Source organism: Priapulus caudatus, unplaced genomic scaffold (genome assembly GCF_000485595.1).
Source record: "Priapulus caudatus unplaced genomic scaffold, Priapulus_caudatus-5.0.1 Scaffold93, whole genome shotgun sequence".
Lineage (NCBI taxonomy): Eukaryota > Metazoa > Priapulida > Priapulimorpha > Priapulimorphida > Priapulidae > Priapulus > Priapulus caudatus.
In genome coordinates this window covers 82,681-109,217 of record NW_014577154.1, presented here as the reverse complement: position 1 = coordinate 109,217, position 26,537 = coordinate 82,681, and the positions used below count along the sequence as shown (strand labels likewise).

Below are 26,537 nucleotides of genomic sequence, written 5' to 3'. Positions count from 1 at the left end.
CCCTCCCCTAGGAATTTGCTTAGCCTACGGCCCTGAAGATGAGCGGGATCCTGTTGCCATTGACACGGAATGTCACGGATACACGCTTATCTACTGGTCATGGTGAGTAAGCTACTGTACAAAATGCTGAGAAATTATGAAATGTTCTCTTTCCTCAACTAGTTGACATCAACTAGTGGAGCGATCAACTTTTACGTTTACGCCGCCGAATTTTGGTCGAAAAGTTGAGAAGTTGATCAACTCTTCACCTTTTCAGCTGAAAGTTGATAGTGTAAACCTAGCTTTAGATGGGTTGCCGGTCCCTTTTACGCTGAAAAAGGACTTAATTAATTAATTTTAAGGGAAACAGGGGCGGCATGCAGTAATACCAAGCACTAGCCACGTAGTAATCGATATCGTTCTACTTCAGATCAGACGATTCGTGTCGCATCGCATCATGTCGTGTCGTCGTGCTATGCGCTACACACACACGCACACGCACACACGCACGCACGCACACGCACACACGCACGCACACACACACGCACGCACGCACGCACGCACACACACACCGCGCGCGCACACACACACGCGCGCGCACGCACACACACACACGCACACACGCACGCACGCACACACACACACGCACACACACACGCGCGCGCGCCACGCACGCACGCACACACCAGGCCATGTTGAAACTGTTACTGCAGTAAATATTGATTCATCACAAAATTACATTTGAATTTATCTAAAATTGTATCCAGCGGCGTAAATCGCGTAAACGTCTAATCTCCATGGCGTCGGCATCGGACGAGATAGGATATGCAATTAATGAGATAGGATATGCAATTAATGAGATAGGATATGCAATTAATGAGATAGGCGACAGCGCACCTGTCACACATTTTTCGTGCATAAAAACCCGGTGTTTTGTGTTGCTTTCAAATGAAACCAATTTTGCTAAGAGCACCTATAAGCAGCGATTCGTCACACTCCTAGAGGGGAACACGCCTTCTTCCTAGAGGGGAGATCAGTCCGGCATGGTTGAGGACCTCGTATCTCATTCTGTCGGTAGGCGGCGTCCGTTGAGCGTCAAAATAGGCGGGCGTTATAACATCCCGGGGAGGGGGGCACTAGCCTCGGAACTGGGTAGGGGGTGCCTCAGGAACCGGGAAAACCTGACCCTGTCGCAAAACGCTTTGCGCCCTAAAATACACCCTGTCCCAATATACTGCACTAACAAGAGCCGCAGAGTGTCTGGGCTCATCTGAGGTCTGTTGCTACGGTTATAAACGTAACATTTAAGTCGTGCGTAGTGACACCTTTGTTAGGCGCAGATATGCAGATACGCAGAACTTTGCGTACACATCATTTCAGCAACCTTCTGCATTCTGCATATCTCCCAAATCCCATTGGTTGATACAAATCGCATGCCTGAAACTCCTGTTTTATAGTGCATTGTGACCCTAACCCTAACCCTTTTTTTTTTTAAATTTAATTGTTGTAAAAATTATTTGTTCTGTTAAATTGTTGTAAATAAATCATGTAAATATTTGCGTTAATTGGGAAAAAATAGTTAAATGGATAAAGATAGAAAAATACAGAAAACAGGTAAATAATAAACAATCTGATGGGATTCGATCCAACGACCTTTGAGCCGTGACGCCTGAACTGTACCCGTTGGACTATCCAAGCTTATTGGTTTTCTAGATTATGGATGTGCCATAAATATGAGAACACTGTGACATCATTGAGGCAGTTCAGGAATCCATGTTTAACCCTCCTCTTGAGGGTCAAAAGGTTATCAGACACTTACTCTTCGCACGTGTCAGTGGAAAGCACATTTCATGGTCTTTTCAATAAAGTGATAAAAATGGTAGGTCAGCGCTGAAACAAAAAAGTTTTTCACTCTGTCCATTAGGCCATGTCCTCAGAAAATGTCTGATATCTGACCTTTCTCCCACTGCCCTTTTGACCTGTGACCTGCAATTTCGCACTGGTGATGGGTTTCCTGCCTATCACACTATACACCGAATATTAAGAGCATAGGTCGAGCCGTTAAGATTTGTGCCGCAATTCCTTATTACCTCCTATACCTTAAGTTAAGGGGGAAATATTCCCCCTCCGTTTACACATCTTGACCTTTGACCCTTGACCCCCCCAAATTTGTCATCCCGAGTTCTTTTCACGATCCCCCCCCCGTCGTCCCGAATATCGTGACCGTACGTCGGACGGACGGACGGACGGACGGACGGACGGACGGACGGACGGACGGACGCACGGACGCACGGACGGACGGACGGACGCACGGACGGACAATCATGCGATTCTACTAGCTGCATCTGACTACGTCCGTAAAAAGTATACCCTGTTGCAATATTGCACACTTCGGTTAGGTCCTGTCCAAATTTATTGTTCCACACACTATACAGTTATGGAAAATCGAGTCATACTATATATATGTTCAAATAACATTAGGTCACTACTGGGTCATGTCAACACGGCAACATGTAAGTAACCACATACGATACTCGTCCCACGTTATAAAATAATTGATAGGATAATAAAGAGTGGATATGTGAGGATATATTTATTAGTACGTATACCATTCAACGGCCATTAACAATCATAAACACACGATAATCAAAGCGTAACAACATACGATCACATAATTCAAAGATGATTTGAAAGTACCAAGAAGTTGATAAGTCATGTAATGTGATTGCTTGACGGCAGCATACAATTTACAACTCTAGTTCTATAACCTAGGCTATTTGTGATAAAAGGCCATATTATACGACAGTTTTAAGGAAACCTTTCCATTGTGCTATTCTATTAAAACTTAATTCAACGTGATTTATATGCTCTGGTACCAGGGTACGTTCCGGCGGTACCCTGGAGGACATAGACCTTCTCAGCCCAACTACTCCGTCTTGATCTTGATATGATACACCGACAGTAACCAATTCTGGCGATGACTGTCCATCATAAAAACAAGAAATTTGTGAATTGAAGCAAACGTCACACTAGCTACTGGCGACCTCTATTGCTCATGATTAATGTTACCAAAAATAAACCCCTATTTAATACCTAATATAATTTAACCCCTATTCCAATAATAATATCCTAATTTTATTGATATACTTTATGATAAATTGTACATCGTGCAATTTGTTGTTGCTTTTGTGGTTGTCATCACACCTGGCTCTCACAAGTTCCCATTTCCTTCTTCACTGCCATTCCTCCTGTCTTCTTAATCTCCTGTCTTTCTTGTCTCTCCTTTTCCTGCTTTCCTGCTTATTAGTGCTCATAGGGTCTATGTCCCTCAGGGTACTGCCGGAACGTACCCTGGTAACTATCTGATATGGTTAGGGTTAGGGTTAGGGTTAGGGAGTAGGCGTAGGCGACTCCCTAGACTCGTTAGTGGAGTAGGCGAGGTACGGTCTGGCATATTAGATAGTACCAGCGGAGCATATAAATCACGTTGATTTATATGCTCTGCTACCAAGGTACGTTCCGGTATACCGGACCGTACCCAGGGTACGTTCCGGCAGTACTCTGGGGGACATAGACCCTCTCAGCCTTATTAGTGTACGCATATTATATCTCGCTTGATATCTCTGAAAGGGCAAATACGTTAATCTCAACTCTACCAACCCCGCTGATCTGTTCAGATCAGATACGCGTCTGTTATATATTCATTTAATAACAGAAAAATCCCCGTGCAGTTCTCTCCTCACAAACTATCCGTGATGAATCGAACCCTGCAGTACGTAGTACGAAGTTAAGTATAATTATACAGCCGTTCGACACTGATTAATCGAAACGATACTCGTTAAATACACGTACTTGCTTAGTGAAATGAAATATGTCGTAGTTTCCTTTGGGGTCCCTGTCCGCAAAAATGCGTAAATACGGTAAACAAAGAAATTTAGCACTTTACTTTCGTATATGCTTTAGGTGTAGTTTTCGCTATAATCTATATATATAAAGTTGTTCAGCCGAATTAGTCCGTACTCGCATAAATAGAGAACTCCGCAGCCTAGAGGAAAACCAAAGATATTTTCAGAATCAGCACGTCTGGGAAGTGGTTCTGGCTGAAACAAAAATTTAAAAAAGTTAAAAAGCTAAAAATTGATAAAAAAATTATTCATCAATAGAAGGCAATTACGCAGATTAACATCACGTACGTGTGAATTCATGGTCTATACCCTTAACGGCGCAGTGGCATAATCGCTAGAACATCCGTCTCCTACACCGGGATTCCGGGTTCTAGTTCCAGCTGCGAAACTTATTTTCCCATTTTTTCTTTTTTTCCCTTTACCTACCTCTTTAGTATGTATTATTTTTAATTTATTTTATTTTTTTGATTTCTTATTATTTTTTACTGTTTGGGATGGGATGGCATGGGATGGCATGGGAGTTATAATTTTCCTTTCAACCAAGCGGTCACCAACTGAGTAACGCCACTGATTTCCCCGGGCAACACCGGGTATCCAGCTAGTACATAATAAAATAATATATTTGAGAGCACGTGGGTTCCTTTCTTCCTTCAGTAACTGATATCAAAACTGTGATCAATCCCGCAGCTAAATTTCTGCATGGTCATCAAAATTGGACATCATTACTTATTTTAACACCAAAAACGCGCGTCTTTTGCTACACGAACATGAAAATGAAAACTTTTAACTGCAAAAGGGGTTGTTTCTTGAGCTTTCCGCTTGGAACATATCAAATCTCATTAGTAGTATTTTCACGCTTAAAGCTTTGTAAAGCAAAGGTTCTGTTTAAAATACAAATAAGTTCATTTATTTAATAGATGTTGAATGAAATCGGTTTTTGTTTACAAGTGAAAAGATTAAACAGTATGTGCCGAAATGAATATTGTTATTTCGTTGGCTCTTAGAAGCCCTGGAAATATAGCGGAGGACAACCCCGCATAATTCATGGGTAAATATTTAATTTTAAATATTGTTTAATATAAAATTTTCTGATAAGAGCCCGAGTCCGTCATGATAACTAACTATAATAACTATACTATATTATATATATATTACAGTGGCAAATCCAGGATTTTGGAAAAGGTGTACAGCTGTTATTTAACTAATTTACGAACCGTGAAGGGAGAATGTAAGTGTATACTCCCCCAGACAACTAAATGAAATTTGAACACATTTATAGCCTCGATATCTGACTACAACAATTATCTTCAAACAACGATTATGCCTAATTTTGTGAGTGTGTGTGCGTGCGTGCGTGCGTGCGTGCGCGCGTGCGTGTGTGTGTGTGCGTGCGTGCGCGCGCGCGCGCGTGTGTGTGTGTACGTGTGTGTGCGCGCGAGCCTACGAGTTTGTGTGTTATGCGCGTGTGCACGCGCGGTCACGCACCACACACATCAGACACGCTCATGTAGATCGCACACATATAGCGCGCGCACACCCACATCACACACAACAGCACGCACGCGCGCGCACACACACACGCACACGCACATAGCGTAAATATCGAAATCAGCCAAGGGCTGTTGTTCACAAATGGTCACGGGTACGACCGAACAGCAACGGCAATTTACGGGAATGTAAATTATAGGCAAGCGCACAGAAAACTAGACTCAGAATATACAATGTCCAGCTATAGCATATAAAGGTCATGGACGTCTATTTCACACAAAACATCATGGGACGTGCACTAATCGTAGTAGATGGGCTATCCCGTCTATGCACTTCGATAATATACCGTTATATTGCCGACGTGTAAGGGCAAGTCACCCCTCTAGGCGCGTCACTCCCGAGTGAATCTCATGTCGTCTTAGCTTCCGTTCCAGTTAGTTTAGGCATTCAAGCATTCCTGAAGTCAGTGAAGTGACTAGCTCATATTATCCTTCACTGTGAGACCGACTAACACACAGAACCTGTCATTTTTACCGAGTTTGTAACATAAAGACCCGGGCGTGGCAAAGGGGACGCAGCAAATCGGAAGGTAAGCGACTACAGCGTTAAACGTGTTTCGGATGAAGAATCCTATACGTATAAAATATACATTCGGCGGAGTGATCCGATATGTTGTGAGTTTTTGTTGACGCTATTTGACCGTGTAACAATGACGTTTTAATGAATTTGTTTGAATTAACTTACATAGGTGCACGTGTAAGTTTCTGCACTAGGTGTTGGATTGTAACGATGTGGACTAACATCATAGCCGTGACGGTAGCCGTGGTGGGAGTTTTATACTGGAGATCACAGCGCGTGGAACAGTTTATCATACAGGAGAATCCCGATGAACGCTACGATTACGTCATAGGTACATAGATGCTAACGATAAACAAACCTTTTTTGAGCTAGCAGAGACGAGTATGGAACTGTAGTGCGTTCATCCTCCTTGAATATAAACATGTGCAGTCACACCATCTCTTATCAACAATTTAAAACGATTTTAGAAAAATAATATTTTTCAGAAATCCATTCGTTCACTCGCCCTATTATCCATTCAATCCCATCACACTTCACTCCACCCCATCCCATCCTAACCCATCCCACTCCATCTTATCCCATTTTTTCCATTCCATCTCATCTCATCTCATTCCATCCCATCCCATCCATCAATAACCAACCTTTTCCTGCCGCAGTGGGAGCGGGTAGCGCTGGGTGCGTATTGGCTGCTCGCCTCTCTGACGTCAGCAGCAACAAGGTGCTTCTACTGGAGGCAGGAGGCGACCCGTCTGGAAACGCACACGTCGCGGTGCCTGCCGCTGCCTTATCGCTGAGGAATTCCAAGCTAGACTGGAGCTTCCGGACCGTGCCACAGGAAAACTCCTGTCGCGCTCACGAAGGGAAGGCACGTGTAGCAGATTCTCGTGTTTCGCCGATTAACCTTTCCAGACTCTTTCTTGACCTCATAGTCAACTCGCCCTCTATTACAATCTTCCTTTTTATAGTATACGACACTATTGTCATTTTGATGTAAAATCGGTAAGCGTTAATATATATNTGCTCTGGTACCAGGGTACGTTCCGGTATACCGGACCGTACCCAGGGTACGTTCCGGCAGTACTCTGGGGGACATAGACCCTCTCAGCCTTATTAGTGTACGCATATTATATCTCGCTTGATATCTCTGAAAGGGCAAATACGTTAATCTCAACTCTACCAACCCCGCTGATCTGTTCAGATCAGATACGCGTCTGTTATATATTCATTTAATAACAAAAAAACTATTTAGAAAAATCCCCGTGCAGTTCTCTCCTCACAAACTATCCGTGATGAATCGAACCCTGCAGTATGTAGTACGAAGTTAAGTATAATTATACAGCCGTTCAACACTGATTAATCGAAACGATACTCGTTAAATACACGTACTTGCTTAGTGAAATGAAATATGTCGTAGTTTCCTTTGGTTTCCCTGTCCGCAAAAATGCGTAAATACGGTAAACAAAGAAATTTAGCACTTCACTTTCGTATATGCTTTAGGCGTAGTTTTCGCTATAATCTATAATTATATATAAAGTTGTTCAGCCGAATTAGTCCGTACTCGCATAAATAGAGAACTCCGCAGCTTAGAGGAAAACCAAAGATATTTTCAGAATCAGCACGTCTGGGAAGTGGTTCTGGCTGAAACAAAAATTTAAAAAAGTTAAAAAGCTAATAATTGATAAAAAAATTATTCATCAATAGAAGGCAATTACGCAGATTAACATCATGTACGTGTGAATCCATGGTCTATACCCTTAACGGCGCAGTGGCATAATCGCTAGAACATCCGTCTCCTACACCGGGATTCCGGGTTCTAGTTCCAGCTGCGAAACTTATTTTCCCCTTTTTTCTTTTTTTCCCTTTACCTACCTCTTTAGTATGTATTATTTTTAATTTTTAATATATTTTTAATTTATGAATTTATGAATTTTTTTTTAAATTTATTAATTATTTTTATTTTTAATGTATTTTATCTTTTGATTTCTTATTATTTTTTACTGTTTGGGATGGGATGGCATGGGATGGCATGGGATGGCATGGGAGTTATAATTTTCCTTTCAACCAAGCGGTCACCAACTGAGTAACGCCACTGATTTCCCCGGGCAACGCCGGGTATCCAGCTAGTATATAATAAAATAATATATTTGAGAGCACGTGGGTTCCTTTCTTCCTTCAGTAACTGATATCAAAACTGTGATCAATCCCGCAGCTAAATTTCTGCATGGTCATCAAAATTGGACATCATTACTTATTTTAACACTAAAAACGCGCGTCTTTTGCTACACGAACATGAGATTGAAAACTTTTAACTGCAAAAGGGGTTGTTTCTCGAGCTTTCCGCTTGGAACATATCAAATCTCATTAGTAGTATTTTCACGCTTAAAGCTTTGTAAAGCAAAGGTTCTGTTTAAAATACAAATAAGTTTATTTATTTAATAGATGTCGAATGAAATAGGTTTTTGTTTACAAGTGAAAAGATTAAACAGCATGTGCCGAAATGAATAGTGTTATTTCGTTGGCTCTTAGAAGCCCTGGAAATATAGCGGAGGACAACCCCGCATAATTCATGGGTAAATATTTAATTTTAAATATTGTTTAACTGATAAGAGCCCGAGTCCGTCATGATAACTAATTATAATAACTATACTATATTATATATATATTACAGTGGCAAATTCAGGATTTTGGAAAGGGTGTACAGCTGTTATTTGACTAATTTACGAACCGTGAAGGAAGAATGTAAGTGTATACTCCCCCAGACAACTAAATGAAATTTGAACACATTTATAACCTCGATATCTGACTACAACAATTATCTTCAAACAACGATTATGCCTAATTTTGTGAGTGTGGGTGCGTGCGTGCGTGCGTGCGTGCGTGCGTGCGTGTGTGTGTGTGTGTGTGCGTGTGTGCGTGCGTGCGTGCGTGCGCGCGCGCGCGCGCGTGTGTGTGTGTACGTGTGTGTGCGCGCGAGCCTACGAGTTTGTGTGTTATGCGCGTGTGCACGCGGTCACGCACCACACACATCAGACACGCTCATGTAGATCGCACACACATAGCGCGCGCACACCCACATCACACACAACAGCACGCACGCGCGCGCACACACACACGCACACGCACATAGCGTAAATATCTAAATCAGCCAAGGGCTGTTGTTCACAAATGGTCACGGGTACGACCGAACAGCAACGGCAATTTACGGGAATGTAATTTATAGGCAAGCGCACAGAAAACTAGGCTCAGAATATACAATGTCCAGCTATAGCATATAAAGGTCATGGACGTCTATTTCACACAAAACATCATGGGACGTGCACTAATCGTAGTAGATGGGCTATCCCGTCTATGCACTTCGATAATATACCGTTATATTGCCGACGTGTAAGGGCAAGTCACCCCTCTAGGCGCGTCACTCCCGAGTGAATCTTATGCCGTCTTAGCTTCCGTTCCAGTTAGTTTAGGCATTCAAGCATCCCTGAAGTCAGTGAAGTGACTAGCTCATATTATCCTTCACTGTGAGACCGACTAACACACAGAACCTGTCATTTTTACCGAGTTTGTAACATAAAGACACGGGCGTGGCAAAGGGGACGCAGCAAATCGGAAGGTAAGCGACTACAGCGTTAAACGTGTTTCGGATGAAGAATCCTATACGTATAAAATATACATTCGGCGGAGTGATCCGATATGTTGTGAGTTGTTGTTGACGCTATTTGACCGTGTAACAATGACGTTTTAATGAATTTGTTTGAATTAACTTACATAGGTGCACGTGTAAGTTTCTGCACTAGGTGTTGGATTGTAACGATGTGGACTAACATCATAGCCGTGACGGTAGCCGTGGTGGGAGTTTTATACTGGAGATCACAGCGCGTGGAACAGTTTATCATACAGGAGAATCCCGATGAACGCTACGATTACGTCATAGGTACATAGATGCTAACGATAAACAAACCTTTTTTGAGCTAGCAGAGACGAGTATGAAACTGTAGTGCGTTCATCCTCCTTGAATATAAACATGTGCAGTCACACCATCTCTTATCAACAATTTAAAAAGATTTTAGAAAAATAATATTTTTCAGAAATCCATTCGTTCACTCGCCCTATTATCCATTCAATCCCATCACACTTCACTCCACCCCATCCCAACCCATCCCACTCCATCTTATCCCATTTTTTCCATTCCATCCCATCCCATCTCATCTCATCTCATTCCATCCCATCCCATCCATCAATAACCAACCTTTTCCTGCCGCAGTGGGAGCGGGTAGCGCTGGCTGCGTATTGGCTGCTCGCCTCTCTGACGTCAGCAGCAACAAGGTGCTTCTACTGGAGGCAGGAGGCGACCCGTCTGGAAACGCACACGTCGCGGTGCCTGCCGCTGCCTTATCGCTGAGGAATTCCAAGCTAGACTGGAGCTTCCGGACCGTGCCACAGGAAAACTCCTGTCGCGCTCACGAAGGGAAGGCACGTGTAGCAGATTCTCGTGTTTCGCCGATTAACCTTTCCAGACTCTTTCTTGACCTCATACTCAACTCGCCCTCTATTACAATCTTCCTTTTTATAGTATACGACACTATTGTCATTTTGATGTAAAATCGGTAAGCGTTAATATATATATATATATATATATATATATATATCTTTGAGTTTTAATTTGATTAAAAATGATCATCATGACGTATATATTATACAGGGTTATATAGCGAGTCGTATAGGTGATCCGGCGAACTGGCCGGTCCAGGCCTTCGCTTGACAAATCTCTGTACATCCCTGTGGCGTCTCTGTCCGACTGTGTCATTCAGGCAGTGGAATACTATCCAGGTGCAAGGGCCCGCATCCCGTTTTTGGCCATGGGCCCGTCCTGCCCCTCAACGGCCCTGCTTATGTATAAAACTGTCTCGTGATGCAATCGCCTCGGGCTTCATGAAAAGCCATCAATCATCATCAGTATAGAGGGACGTTTGGTGAGCGCAATGTCCACGCAAGGTTTTAATCATTACAGAGAAGCATGTGGCCAAGAGGACGAATGCTTGGTGGGTCAAGTGGTATGAACAGCATGATGTATATACGCGGCAATAAGAGAGACTTCGACCTCTGGGAAAAGATGGGCGCAAAGGGATGGAGTTACGAAGATGTTTTACCATATTTCAAAAAATCCGAGGATAACCAGAACGAGGAATACGTGAAGAGTGGTGGGTGTGGTGAAAGTCGTTTGCGTATCAATAAGAATATGGGCTTTGAATTATCGATTTACTCCCATGACCAGACATCTTCAGGTTACTATAATTACATTTGAATCTTCCTTTGTTGATACTTCCAACCGTATGAATTTGTCCCCCTCCCATTTCTGTTTGTATACACGTAGATGTACAGTTAGAGTTGCTATTTAGTTTTCTGCTACAGGTTACCATGGATCGGGTGGACCATGGACAATCTCTGACGCTTCATACACAGAACTCGCAGATATTTTTTTAAATGCTGCAAAGGAACTTGGTTACAAGCTTGGAAACGTGAACGGAGAGAACCAAGAGGGTAACTGACTGTGAACTATACTTAGAGGCTGAAGTTTAAAACATTTATATGTGTTATAAAACATTATGAAACATTATAAGTTATGAGTTATAAAACACTTTCCATTCTTTAGAGGTGAAACACAGCGACGAAATGATTAATTAAAACATCGTAACATTAAAAATGACGTACTATCATTAAGCTATTAAAATTTACTGGTTCTCCATTTTCGGCAGTTTTTATGAAATCTCAAGGAAACATAAAAGACGGGAAACGTTGGAGCACAGCGGAGGCATATTTGAGACCTGCCATGCACCGACGAAACCTACACATAGCCATCAATACGCTTGTAACCAAGGTAACGCATCGGACAGGAGCCATTCATTAACCAACATATGAAATACAATATATTTATTAATTATTTTATTAATTATAATCCAACTTACTATAAATAATACAATATAGTATACACATACTACATTATTATATACCATATAATGTGCAAAATATTAATAGTGGCTGCAATATAGGGGGCCTACACGTTGTGTGGCTTTTTAGATAAACTTTGATGGTAAGAAGGCGACGGGAGTCACCTTTATTCACGGTGCTGAGAAGAAGACTGTTCACGTGTCAAAGGAAGTGATTCTCTCTGCTGGTAGCATTGGGTCTCCACACATCCTCATGTTGTCTGGTGTTGGACCAAAGGATCATCTTACCAAGTTCAACGTATGCGACCCATGTCTTATTTCTAATCGAAGTAATAGTTGGGAGTTAATGATGCATAGTTTCTCTATGATTAGCATATTTTACATGCCTTAATATCTGTATTTTTCGATTTCTCTTACCTCCCTGGTGTTTCTTTGAATTAGGTTTACGGTAGTAAAATTAAAAATTAATATATAACGAATAATAACTGTCATACGTAACTTCAAGAAATACCAGTTTTCTAACTTGCATGTCCAATAGATTCCCTAAACATTCTTTACGAACCGACACCCAAATTATTATTATTATTATTATTATTATTATTATTATTATTATTACAATTATTATCATTATTGTTCCATTTCTGGTTCAAATTGTTTATTCATCTATTAAATTTAAGATACCGACTGTGGTAGATTTGCCGGTCGGTCAACACTTACAAGAGCACCCTGGTGTTTTCTATCCTGAGTTCTGGATAGACAAGCCTCTATCAATAACTAAAGATATTCTGAACAGCTGGCAGGCCGCACTAAAGTATATGCTTTTTGGAAAAGGTAGGTTGCAACCTAGAATTCCTACGGGGAGCTTACCTGTAACAGGCGTTCACGCAGCAATACGCGCTTCACAAATACGCTAGCTATGTACGTCGCTTTCAAGATCTACAGTGTCATATCTATCTATCTTTCTCTCCCACCTCTATCCCCCTCTCTCTCTTATATATATATATATATATATATATATATATATATTGCAGGTCCACTCGCATATCACATGCTTGACGCAGTTGGTTTTGTCAAGACCAGAGCTGCTGATCCTAGGCTTGATCTGCCCGACATTGAGATACAATTCCTACCTTTTGGAATTGACTTTGAAACTGATGAAACTGTTTACAATCTAGTTGGCTTCACGAGAAACGTAGGTCCAATCAACGTTGTCATCTTCCATTAAACTACGCTAATATGTTTGCATTTAAGGTATCCGGCTTAATTCATTGTGGCTAATTATACGGAAGACTTAATTAATACAGATTCAGAAATTAATACGGATCTAAAATTTAGTAAAATCAACTAATGAACTTACGTGACGATATTGCAGTTATGCTGTTATTTTTTCGGCTATTATATATGTATATATTATATACACATAAGGAAAATTTAAAGATAAAAGATGAAAGCAAATGCAACCACGTGCGCACATTGATGCCCATTTCACACTTTCAGTTTATAAAAGCCTACAATTTTTCCGAGCACAAGTCTCGTCCAGTCATCTCGTTGATGGCATTTCTTCTTCATCCAAAGAGTGTCGGTCAGTTACGTCTGCAATCCCCGGACGCATTCGATCCACCTGAAATTGATCCCAACTACTTTGAAGACGACACCGATGTTAAATCGCTAGTAGAGGGTAAGATATAGGCATTTTATTCTCAAAGTGCGGTTGGCTAGCTGTGTCTTTGGCAGAGAAATGTATTTCTTACGGAGAAGTTAAACGGTTTATACGAGGAACGTATTTGGCCGTTTCTGCGTCTTAACCGAGCTGCCGTTCTTTTCTTGACGTCACTACGTTTCTTTTTATTCATCCGAGCACGAGAAATGTAGCTATTCGTAATTTTCTTTGCGATTGAGGGAACACCGATGACATACGTGCCGATGGCCTGTAGCATTACACATGAAGTTGCCGAATATTTTAACGATTAGGGCCTATTTGTACCGTCGCGATTTTTTGCCTAGTGTGACGCACGATTCCCTGTTAGAAATTACCGTTAGCACGAACACTTATTCTTTTTTTTACTATGAAATTCGTTTCGACCCGATTTTACACGGTTTCCTAACCCTTCTCGTTTTAACTTTTTTAATACTTTAATCGACGAATTTCATCGAGAATCGAGAAATAACTGCTGAGAACATGAAAAAATGATTAAATATTGACTACGAACTGAGGTTTAGGGTACCGCATCAGGCATCCTCCTGTAACTATTGTATTTTCGTGTGATGGCTCTTACACACATATCCTCATGACGAGAACCGATCACCTCATTAAATCTATGAATAAAGGATGACCGCAAAGGGCGCCACCACTGCCCTCTATCGTCCTCACGTCGACCGTTTTCTCCGGGGCCCATTTCATATATTTTCAAACCGAATTTGACCCTATATCATAATTTTTACGATCTCTTCTTAAGGCATAAAGATCACCGTCAAGTTTGCCGAAACCAAGGCGTTCCAAGCTATCGGCGCCAAGCTACGAGATCAGATCGTACCGGGATGCGAGAAGCATGCATACAAATCGGACAGCTACTGGGACTGCGCCGTGAGAACAGTAACAGCGACCATATACCACCCGACAGGAACGTGTAAGATGGGAGCAGCCAATGACCAAACCGCAGTTGTTGACCCACAACTCCGGTACGTGAACACGTGAACACGCTGACAGAAGATGTCACCACCACTCCCGTCCTTTTACCGATTTCACATCAATCCTTTTTTCATGGGTCAAGGAATTATTTTGATATCAAAAGCGATCGCATCATAGTTTTCACGATTCCCCCTCAAGGCATAATATATGAACAACATTAACAGCTATCATACCTGATCGTTCCTATCGTAGCGTGTTTGATGTGAACTTTCTAGGTGTCTTCTGACCTTTGATTCTCACCTTTCAGGGTTCGTGGACTCCGTGGTCTGAGAGTGGTCGATGCTTCTATAATGCCTGAGATAGTGTCCGGAAATATTCAGGCAGCTACGGTGATGGTGGCAGAGAAGGCAGCGGACATGATTCTATTGGGAGCATGATTAACTATACATATCATAATACCATTAATATTATGTAAACTGTTAAAATATACTAATACATTCTTTCATGATATCATATCCTACGGCTACACACGTGTGCATCGTTTACCTACACGTTGCGCATTATTATTATTATTATTATTATTATTATATAAACAAGTACATTACAGATCAACAACAACAACAACAACAGCAGCAGCAGCACCAACAACAACAACAACAACAACAACAACGACGACGACGACGATGACAACGACGCCGACAATAATAATAATAATAATAATAATAATAATAATAACACCAACAATAATAATATTGTGCAAGATGTCATTGCTAATTTTGCGATTGTGAACGGAAGAGCGTAAGTGAAACAACTAAAAATTACATAGACAATACACATGTCGTTTCAAAGCGTCACACGTTTCTAGGATAGCAAGAATAACTCCAAAGCGGAAGGGGTTAGCTATAATCAGCATGTCACGAGGTTTCTGCTAAGCCACCTGCCCATTTCACCACCCTCCTCCCCTCTCTCACACATAGGAGGACAAGTATCTGATAAGGCAGGAGAGCAGACACCGAAAGAGAAGAGATTCTAGACAGAGAAGTCGTGAGGCTAGATGGCGTCGAGACTATGTATGAAATAGAAGGATAGGAGATAGATTGATCAACGCAGTGAACACACACGCGCGCACGCACGCACACACACACAAACACACACACACACGAGCACGCACACACACACAGACACGCGCGCACGCACGCACGCACGCACGCATACACACATAGTAGATTACAGACGCGAAATTTCTCTCTTTATTATATTTTTATTCCCCATCCCCTCTCTCCCCATTAGGTTTTTTATATTCCTGTCTTTCTTTACGCTCCCTATTTCGCTTTCTTCCATTCAGCCCTTCTCACGATCTGCCCCCTTTCTTACTCTCTCCTCTTACGTCCTCGCAATCACTCTCTCATCACGGGCGTATTCTCTCTCTTTCTCTCTCTTCTCTCTCTCCTCTTTCCGCCACTCTTCTCTGTTTTTGTACCTTTTCTTGTCCTCCCCGTGGCTCATGGTGGTATCGCCCACGACATCAACAGCACGGTAGACTACCACCAGTTGGCTGTGTTTGTGTTTGCGTGACTGTAAACGAGCGTTCCATAGCAGTTATGCATTATTTCGCGCATCACGCACGCTAAAAATTGTTGCTAAAAACGGCTTCCCACCTGATGCTATCTATGTTGGGGACGATACCATCCGCGAAAGGAAGGAGGGAGAGACAGAGATGTATGGGGTGGCGGGAGGAGGGAGAGAAAGAGATGTATGGGATGGAGGGAAAATGGAGTAATCGTGGAGGGAATCCTCAACGCCCGTGATGCAAAGAAATGTGGACCTGCGGCTATAATACGCGTTTACAGTCGCACAAACACAACAAACGCACACGCACACGCAGACAATCCGTCCCTCCCAGGGGCGGCGCCACTGGGGGGCAGGGGGGGGCGGTCGCCCCCCTATCATTTGCAAGGAAAAGAAAAANATATATATAAATATATTGCAGGTCCACTCGCATATCACATGCTTGACGCAGTTGGTTTTGTCAAGACAAGAGCTGCTGATCCTAGGCTTGATCTGCCCGACATTGAGATACAGTTCCTACCTTTTGGAATTGGCTTTGTAACTGATGAAACTGTTTACAATCTAGTTGGCTTCACGAGAAACGTAGGTCCAATCAACGTTGTCATCTTCCATTAAACTACGCTAATATGTTTGCATTTAAGTATCCGGCTTAATTCAATGTGGCTAATTATACGGAAGACAATGAATACAGATTCAGAAATTAATACGGATCTAAAATTTAGTAAAATCAACTAATGAACTTACGTGACGATATTGCAGTTATGCTGTTATTTTTTCGACTATTATATATGTATATATTATGTACACATAAGGAAAATATAAAGATAAAAGATGAAAGCAAATGCAACCACGTGCGCACATTGATGCCCGTTTTACACTTTCAGTTTATAAAAGCCTACAATTTTTCCGAGCACAAGTCTCGTCCAGTCATCTCGTGGATGGCATGTCTTCTTCATCCAAAGAGTGTCGGTCAGTTACGTCTGCAATCCCCGGACGCATTCGATCCACTTGAAATTGATCCCAACTACTTTGAAGACGATACCGATGTTAAATCGCTAGTAGAGGGTAAGATATAGGCATTTTATTCTCAAAGTGCGGTTGGCTAGCTGTGTCTTTGGCAGAGAAATGTATTTCTTACGGAGAAGTTAAACGGTTTATACGAGGAACGTATTTGGCCGTTTCTGCGTCTTAACCGAGTTGCCGTTCTTTTCTTGACGTCACTACGTTTCTTTTTATTCATCACAGCACGAGAAATGTAGCTATTCGTAATTTTCTTTGCGATTGAGGAAACACCGATGACATACGTGCCGATGGCTTGTAGCATTTCACATGAAGTTGCCGAATATTTTAACGATTAGGGCCTATTTGTACCGTCGCGATTTTTTGCCTAGTGTGACGCACGATTCCCTGTTAGAAGTTACCGTTAGCACGAACACTTATTCTTTTTTTTACTATGAAATTCGTTTCGACCCGATTTTACACGGTTTCCTAACCCTTCTCGTTTTAACTTTTTTAATACTAACGAATTTCATCGAGAATCGAGAAATAACTGCTGAGAACATGAAAAAATGATTAAATATTGACTACGAACTGAGGTTTAGGGTACCGCATCAGGCATCCTCCTGTAACTATTGTATTTTCGTGTGATGGCTCTTACACACATATCCTCATGACGAGAACCGATCACCTCATTGACTCTATGAATAAAGGATGACCGCAGAGGGCGCCACCACTGCCCTTTATCGTCCTCACGTCGACCGTTTTCTCCGGGGCCCATTTCATATATTTTCAAACCGAATTTGACCGTATATCATAATTTTCACGATCTCTTCTTAAGGCATAAAGATCACCGTCAAGTTTGCCGAAACCAAGGCGTTCCAAGCTATCGGCGCCAAGCTACGAGATCAGATCGTACCGGGATGCGAGAAGCATGCATACAAATCTGACAGCTACTGGGACTGCACGGTGAGAACAGTAACAGCGACCATATACCACCCGACAGGAACGTGTAAGATGGGAGCAGCCAATGACCAAACCGCAGTTGTTGACCCACAACTCCGGTACGTGAACACGTGAACACGCTGACAGAAGATGTCACCACCACTCCCGTCCTTTTACCGATTTCACATCAATCCTTTTTTCATGGGTCAAGTAATTATTTTGATATCAAAAGCGATCGCATCATAGTTTTCACGATTTCCCCTCAAGGCATAATATATGAACAACATTAACAGCTATCATACCTGATCGTTCCTATCGTAGCGTGTTTGATGTGACCTTTCTAGGTGTCTTCTAACCTTTGATTCTCACCTTTCAGGGTTCGTGGACTCCGTGGTCTGAGAGTGGTCGATGCTTCTATAATGCCTGAGATAGTGTCCGGAAATACTCAGGCAGCTACGGTGATGGTGGCAGAGAAGGCAGCGGACATGATTCTATTGGGAGCATGATTAACTACATAACATAATACCATTAATATTATGTAAACTGTTAAAATATACTAATACATTCTTTCATGATATCATTATCATATCCTACGGCTACAAACGTGTGCATCGTTTACCTACACGTTGCGCATTATTATTATTATTATTATTATTATTATTATTATATAAACACGTACATTACAGATCAACAACAACAACAGCAGCAGCAGCACCACCACCACCACCACCACCAACAACAACAACAGCAACAACAACAACAACAACGACGACGATGACAACGACGCCGACAATAATAATAATAATAATAATAACACCAACAATAATAATATTGTGCAAGATGTCATTGCTAATTTTGCGATTGTAAACGGAAGAGCGTAAGTGAAACAACTAAAAATTACATAGACAATACACATGAATTATGTAATATTTTAGAATAATTTAAACGTTTCAAAGCGTCACACGTTTTTAGGATAGCAAGAATAACTCCAAAGCGGAAGGTGTTAGCTATAATCAGCATGTCACCAAGTTTCTGCTAAGCCACCTGCCCATTTCTCCACCCTCCTCCTCTCTCACACAAATATCTGATAAGGCAGGAGAGCAGACCCCCGAAAGAGAAGAGATTCTAGACGGAGAAGTCGCGAGGCTAGATGGAGTCGAGAATATGTATGAAATGGAAGGATAGGAGATAGATTGATCAACGCAGTGAACACACGCACGCGCACACACACGCGCGCGCACGCACACACAAACACGCACGCACACACACACACACACAGACACGCCCGCACGCACGTACGCATACACACATAGTAGATTACAGACGGGAAATTTCTCTTTATTATATTTTTATTCCCCATTACTCTTTTTATATTCCTGTCTTTCTTTACGCTCCCTATTTCGCTTTCTTCCATTCAGCCCTTCTCACGATCTGCCCCCTTTCTTACTCTCTCCTCTTACGTCCTCGCAATCACTCTCTCATCACGGGCGTATTCTCTCTCTTTCTCTCTCTCTCTCTCTCCCTTCTCTCTCTCCTCTTTCCGCCACTCTTCTCTGTTTTTGTACCTTTTCTTGTCCTCCCCGTGGCTCATGGTGGTATCGCCCACGACGTCAACAGCACGGTAGACTACCACCAGTTGGCTGTGTTTGTGTTTGCGTGACTGTAATGCCCCAGTCACACATACACGACGCACGGCCCGCGCACTGAAAATTAATCAAAACATGGAAAATAGATCAGTGCGTCGTTGTGCGCCCAACTTTTGTCAGGATTTGGGAGAAGCTAGCGAGTTGACAACGAATGCACAGCGTGTTGCTAGCGCGCTGCGCGCATACAGGGCGCATACAGAGCGTATACAGGGCGCATACAGAGCGTATACAGGGCGCACATGTTAAAAAATCCAACGAATGCACAGCGTGTTGCTAGCGCGCTGCGCGTATACAGGGCGCACATGTTAAAAAATCCAACGAATGCACAGCGTGTTGCTAGCGCACGGAACGAATGGTCCGCGCATGCACCGCGCATGCACCGCGCATTCAACGCACAGCCAGCGCACAGCCAACGCACAGCCAACGCACAGGTCACTTCTGGGATGAGCAGAGATATGGTGTTGTGAGGCACCCTCCACTCATAGGACATTGAGTGATATTTGGTCCCAGAGGCAAGATGCCGCAGATTGAGGAAAAGCTTCAGGCCAGGGTCGAGGGCCTCTCTGTAGGTTGTATTCTGCTTGGTGATCCTCGGACCCACTCTGGTTAGCAGCTCATCGAACATCTCGGGGGGCATCCGCATGAAGTTCTTGAAGGCTGCCTGGTCTTCGTTACGGAGTTCAACAAGTAGCTGGTCATACAGGCCAAACTGTCGTCGCCTACCGATCCACGGTAGGACCCAGAACCTCAGTTGACCTCTTCTCTTTCTCCTTCTGATGACATGGACTTGGTGAAGTGCCAGTTCCATGAGGTTCTGCTGATGTTGTAGAACCGCGATTTCGTATTGTAGTCGCAGCCTGTCGGGATCCTCCATCTTCTGAGGTGGTTCTTCTAGACACGATCAGCAGGAATCTCTGTCATCACCTATGAGGGTCGGAGGAGAAGTGATGATGAGGAGGTGGGCGGGACCCGTTTATATACCCCATGGCTACACGCTGCGTACACGCTAGGAACACGCTAGAAGAACGCTGGGCGCGCTACAGACTCGTTCAGCACTCGTTCAGCACGCCCATAATCGCTGCATGTTCGCTGGACATGCGTTAGAAGCACGCTAGGTGTGCGCTAGGTGTGCGCTAGGTGTTCGCTACACCTCAGCCGACGAACATACAACGAATACCCATCGTGTGCTCCGCGTGGGTCTGGCGTTGGTCCAGCGCGCTCTGCGCGTGTCTGGCGTCCTTCTGGCGTGTACCTTCATGCGTCGAGCTCCGCGCACAATTTTGAGCATGCTCAAAAATCCCGACGCACACGCCGCGCACGAGCGAATGACAACGAATACATAGCGTTGGTCCAGCGCGCTCGACGAACGAGTAACGAATGCTGACGCACACCTAGCGAACGACAACGCACTGGCCAAAATTGCTGATTTTTCAGTGCGCGGGCCGTGCGTCGTGTATGTGTGACTGGGGCATAAACGAGCGTTCCATAGCAGTTATGCAGTATTTCGCGCATCACGGACGCTAAAAATTGTTGCTAAAAACGGCTTCCCACCTGATGCTATCTATGTTGGGTACGATACCATCCGCGAAATGAAGGAGGGGGAGAAAGAGATGTATGGGGTGGCGGGAGGAGGGAGAGAAAGAGATGTATGGGATGGAGGGAAAAGGGAGTAATCGTGGAGGGAATCCTCAACGCCCGTGATGCAAAGAAATGTGGACCTGCGGCTATAATACGCGTTTACAGTCGCACAAACACAACAAACGCACACGCACACGCAGACAATCCGTCCCTCTAATAATCTATATTGTAGTCGATAACCCGAATATATCGAACTTGTAACTTACGTTCCTTTTCATTCGCGGATGGACATAGTTCGGTAAATACACAACAGACCAACATATATAACACAAACAGGCAAGTTGGCGTTGTCGTGTGTAGGAATGGCATATATGTCATGTGCTTACTCAACATGATCACATCTCGCGAGAAAGAGGTCAGCCATGTCGTGCTGAAAACGTTTATAAATTGAGTTGCTGCAGCTGTAAACGATCGGTTTATATATGTGCCCGTATGATTCGTTTTCCACGATCCGTGGAGAGGCGATATCACATTTTATTATAGCCGCTATAGGCATACAACTTCTACAAGATTTACCACGACCAAATTCAAATCGGTATCCCCTCTTGCTTGATGAAATCATCTCGTTGTATCTGCCTCTGGTCGGCCCCGCACCCCATCATCGTTACAGTCCCTTGCACTGTGAAGAGTTACCATTACGAGTTTACGAGATTACAGCGTATATATATAACGAAATTTATATCTTTGGATAAAGCTAAGGCTAGGTAACCTCAACGATTTTACTGTGTATGGACAAATTCCCGAAAATTCCCTTCAACGCACTAATGATACAAGGTAATTAATAAACAAGGCAAAGCAAAAATTACCTCCGTTTAGTAACCCGGATCGTATAAATCTTTATTTTCGTCTTTTACACATTTCTTTGTTATTTAAATTCATTCATTACGAGAATTATGTACAACCTTACTGTATTCATATGTCTATGTACATACATTGCACACATAAAAGTAACGTTACATAATATCTCACAAATGTTAGCAGAGCGCATGCATGGCCAACCACGAAACGAACTCGCACTGGTTACGAATTTTTAGTGTAGGATTGAACTACTCGAAGTGGGATTAAATGGAAAGGAATTGCCATTCTGGGTTGACGGATAGACTCCGCCGTAGATACAAAGCAGCTGGACCGCACAAACGTAACCGCCTCGCGTACACAACATGCAAAGATAGATAGATAGGACGAAGAACGAATAGTTAGTTATTCATCGATCAGTTAACCTGATAGTTACATCACATATCAGACAACATCTACACCGCGCCCTAACAAAATCTTCTCCTGATGAGTATTTTACTTTGCTACAGTCGTCAACACGCGCGCACACACAACTCACCTCGGTTATGTCTTTGTCCTGCCTGGGACTTATTTCTCAAGTCAGACCTTGCGACACACGATAAAATCCTACTAGTGACGGCATAACTAAAATCTGAATAAAAACGCGCTGCCCCGAAGCCCAACCCGCCGCCACATTAATGCCTACATAGTTTAAAAAATGGACACCAAAACCATGGACACCATTAGATGAAAAAAATATAAAACAGACCCGAGTTTCTACAAGGTGGCGCACAGTTATGTGACTTCAAGCAATCAATCAGACTGTGGAAGACAGACAATCATAAATAAATTCACAGCAATAATGTGATAGAAAGTTTATCTATGTATCTCAACGAATCTAACCAATAAAAAAGTTTCGCACAGAAATGACCACGCTGGATCCTGTCTGATAATATTCTAAATAAAAGATTTCAACAGTACTGAGTGACAGAAACACTAGTCACAGGTCGCACAGTATATTTGGTCTAATGTTGCTCAAATTCAATTGCTCAAGTTCCTAAAAATATTTAAAATTATATAACAGTATGGCACCAATCATTTTATCATCGTGCATACCAAACTAAACACCATGACAACAATTTAATTTTCGAAAAACCTTTAAAATGTTAGGGGACAGAAAGGCAGCTGCAATGGCAATGCAATCATGTGATAGACCAAGGCGGTATCAAGAGCATATTAAGAAGGCTTTCTTAATACGCTCTTGATCTTATGTGATACATAGATGATGTTACGGCCGAATTTTGTTTATTATAAATTCATTGTGACTGTATGGTGCTGCCACTACACAAACAAACCAAAACAAACTAACTAACAAAAAACAACAACTAAACAAACAGTGTAGTTTGTTGAAAAGACGCGTAACGAGTGGCTTACGAGCATGTGCGTTAAGCACTTCCTGGAAGCCAGTCAGGCAGGTACACGCGACAACCACAAACCACGTATCAGTGTGCGAGACATGTTCTTTGTTAAGACAACGATGTTTACGTAGACAGTAGACACCCAGACATCTCAGCGATTAAAAACCACACATAACCACACAACCACAATAAAGAACGAATGTAAATAAGACAATGGGTGCGTATTTCCCGCTGAATCATTTTTTTTAAATTGACACATCGAACACTCAACGACAGACAACGTAACCGGACGGCTACAGATGAATACAGTGATTGAGCAAAATATATAAACTGTACATAGGGTACAAACTATAAAATGTAGCCTCATATGTAATACCGTTCACCTTAAAATATGGTATAAAATTATTTAATTTAAATCAACCCCCGCCCCCGCCACACACACAACACACCTGCACATTCAAGAACATATTTATATAATATTATATGCGTTGTATTTTATGTCTACAGAAGTGATTAATGACCAGACGTCCATCACCCCAATCATGCATTTGATGGCGATTAATGATTGCACGACAGTAATTGTGACGATTACACTGACAGTGCATGATCAGTTATTTAATGTAAACCATGATAAATAAAGTTCTACAGTTGTTCACTGGACACACGCACACACACACGCACGCACGCACGCACGCACGCGCGCACACATACACACACACACACACACAGCAACAACAACAACAACAACAACACACACACACAAACACGCACGCACGCACGCACGCACGCACGCACGCACACACACACACACACACACACACACACACACTACGATCAACAGTGTGAGAGATGGGAAGAGGTCAGTAAAGCACCAAACAACCATCTTTCAAGTGACCATTGAAACAATTCACTCTTACCTAAATGCAAGGCAACATTCCCTTGCAACATTCCCATACTCTGCGCACATCAAGTCAACACTTAGCACGAGATCCCATCATTTGGTCTACACTTACTTTATGATGCATGTACCTCAGGTCGCTCCAAATCTTCAGATGACAATCATTAAATATCAGTGTAAATTTCAAGTGCACATATAAATGTAATTTTACAAAATTTGCTAATACCTTCGTACTGCCAAATATAATTTCTGATCGTGATACCGGCCTTCACGTGTTCACAATCACAATGAACATATCTATACTACATATATAGTGAAATATATTTGAGATTTTTACCATAAATATATATAATATAGTAATAATCCTAAATAGATTTCACTCTCCCAACGCTATTAGGCATTTGCGTAGGCAACCAACCCTGCGCACCAACTGATGCACGTGTGAAATTCTCCGGTTCTTCTTTCTTACATCCCTGCTGAAATCATTCCATAAAAAAATCTATATAAAAATTTACAATCTCATAGAATCAGTTTTGCGGGGAATCGACCCTCCTTCCATGCATGTCCTCCTCTATCTCATGTCTCCATCTGCACCTCCGTCTAGCGATATTAGTATAATAGGACAAACAATATCGCTGACGTTGTTGGTGGCTCAAGACAGAGGCTGCGTGAGCAAAATAGCAGGGGGTGTCCAATCCTTGAAGGTAGAAACTGTAGGAAGCACCACATCAGTTGACCGCATGCTGCATTGCCTATATTCCATCTCCGCAACATTGGCAGTCTTCCCGATCCACAGGCAATCGAAACGTCATCGAAAGCATTCCGCGTCATCTGCAAGCATTCTGTGACATCTACAAGCATTCTGTGTCATCTGCAATCATTCTGTGCCATCTACAAGCATTCTGTCTCATCCGCAAGCATTCTGTGGCATTCCGTGTGACAAACAAGCATTTAATGTCGGCCACACTGCGTATCATGTCTTTCACCTGCGAGCCTGCTCCAATTCACCTTTGGTGTGTCGGATTATCCCGTGCTGTCTGCAAGCGTTCCATGCCTCCTCCAGCATTCCGTGTCACTGCCTCCAGCATTCTGTATCATCTGCAAGCATTCCGTGCCATGTCCAGCATTCCGTGTTCGGCGTCGCCTTGAGTTGCGTTGCGAATGAGAGCCTCACATCCTCTTCTGCCGCGGCTGCCGTGTGATCTCCGCACTTCTAGTGCAGCAGCACCCTCTGGTGAGAAAACACCCCCGCAGGTGCCTCCCAGCACGTGAGCGACCCCCACGCCCCGTCAGCGGCGCCCCCTGGTGGACGAACACCCCCCCGCGGTGGGGAGCGACCCCCACGCCCCGTCAGCGGCGCCCTCTGGTGGACGAACACCTCCCGCGGTGGGGAGCGACCCCCACGCTCCGTCGGCAGTGCCCTGCGGTGGACGAACACCCCCCGCGGTGGGGACGACCCCCCCGCTCCGTCGGCAGCGCCCTGCGGTGGACGAACACCTCCCGCGGTGGGGAGCGACCCCCACGCTCCGTCGGCAGCGCCCTCCAGTGGACGAACACCCACGCGGTTAGGCGCGCCCTCTGGTGGACGAACACCCCCGCAGTTAGGCGCGGCCACCAAACCTCCGCGTGACTCACTCCCCCCTACCGTCACCGCCGCCGCCGCCGCCGTCGTCGTCATCGTACGTCGGCATCTTGACGATGTCGACGATGTCCTCGACCTTGAAGGACGGGTAGAGTCCCTGCTGGCCCGTGTTGCGGTTCAGCCCCTTCGAGAAGCCGTCCCAGTGGTTGCCGGCAATGCCGACGACGTCGCCGACGTTGATGTCGATCTCCTGCACGCTGCTCTTCTCGTGTTTATAGAGGGCGCGCTGGTTGTGCGCGTGCTGGCCGCCGAAGTAGTAGATGTCGTCGAGCGATCGGAACCACGCAGATGCGTCCGGGTGGATCGTGTTGAGCATCTCGTAGGCTAGCCGACAGACCTGCGGGAAAGGGGGAAGGAGAGGGATATACAGTCCGACCTCGTCTATCCGGCCACCAGTTATCCGAAAACCTCTGTTAACCGGCCGCGATCTCGCAGTGTATGTTCTGTTTTTTCATTCATTTCCACCTAAAAATCTCGCTCAAAACT

General features: G+C 43.5%; 3 protein-coding genes and 1 long non-coding RNA gene across 4 annotated transcripts in view; 3 read left to right on the top strand and 1 right to left on the bottom strand.

Annotated features, from left to right (window-relative positions):
* Nucleotides 1-5,758: 5,758 nt before the first annotated feature.
* On the top strand, nt 5,759-6,626 carry LOC106804947. Its single transcript, XR_001393380.1, has 3 exons — nt 5,759-5,961; nt 6,121-6,282; nt 6,608-6,626. It is a non-coding gene; the product is annotated as an uncharacterized LOC106804947 (long non-coding RNA).
* A 2,716-nt stretch (nt 6,627-9,342) lies between these two features.
* On the top strand, nt 9,343-14,962 carry LOC106804924 (glucose dehydrogenase [FAD, quinone]-like). The gene is made up of 12 exons (XM_014806332.1): nt 9,343-9,561; nt 9,721-9,882; nt 10,213-10,421; nt 10,960-11,149; nt 11,361-11,489; nt 11,705-11,826; nt 12,027-12,194; nt 12,574-12,727; nt 12,928-13,088; nt 13,394-13,574; nt 14,353-14,575; nt 14,833-14,962. The coding sequence occupies exons 2-12, from the start codon at nt 9,762-9,764 to the stop codon at nt 14,960-14,962; spliced, it is 1,788 nt and encodes a 595-aa protein (XP_014661818.1). The 5' UTR covers nt 9,343-9,561; nt 9,721-9,761.
* A 1,560-nt stretch (nt 14,963-16,522) lies between these two features.
* Nucleotides 16,523-18,623, top strand: LOC106804946 (glucose dehydrogenase [FAD, quinone]-like). Its single transcript, XM_014806363.1, has 4 exons — nt 16,523-16,676; nt 16,979-17,159; nt 17,932-18,154; nt 18,412-18,623. The coding sequence occupies exons 1-4, from the start codon at nt 16,533-16,535 to the stop codon at nt 18,539-18,541; spliced, it is 678 nt and encodes a 225-aa protein (XP_014661849.1). The 5' UTR covers nt 16,523-16,532; the 3' UTR covers nt 18,542-18,623.
* Nucleotides 18,624-25,735: 7,112 nt separating this feature from the next.
* Nucleotides 25,736-26,537, bottom strand: part of LOC106804937 (alpha-(1,6)-fucosyltransferase-like) — a 14,485-nt gene continuing 13,683 nt past the window's right edge. Inside the window, exon 8 of the mRNA XM_014806347.1 lies at nt 25,736-26,388. Within this exon, the coding sequence (XP_014661833.1) occupies nt 26,041-26,388 (348 nt within the window). The 3' untranslated portion in view covers nt 25,736-26,040. The remainder of the gene's footprint in view (nt 26,389-26,537) is intronic.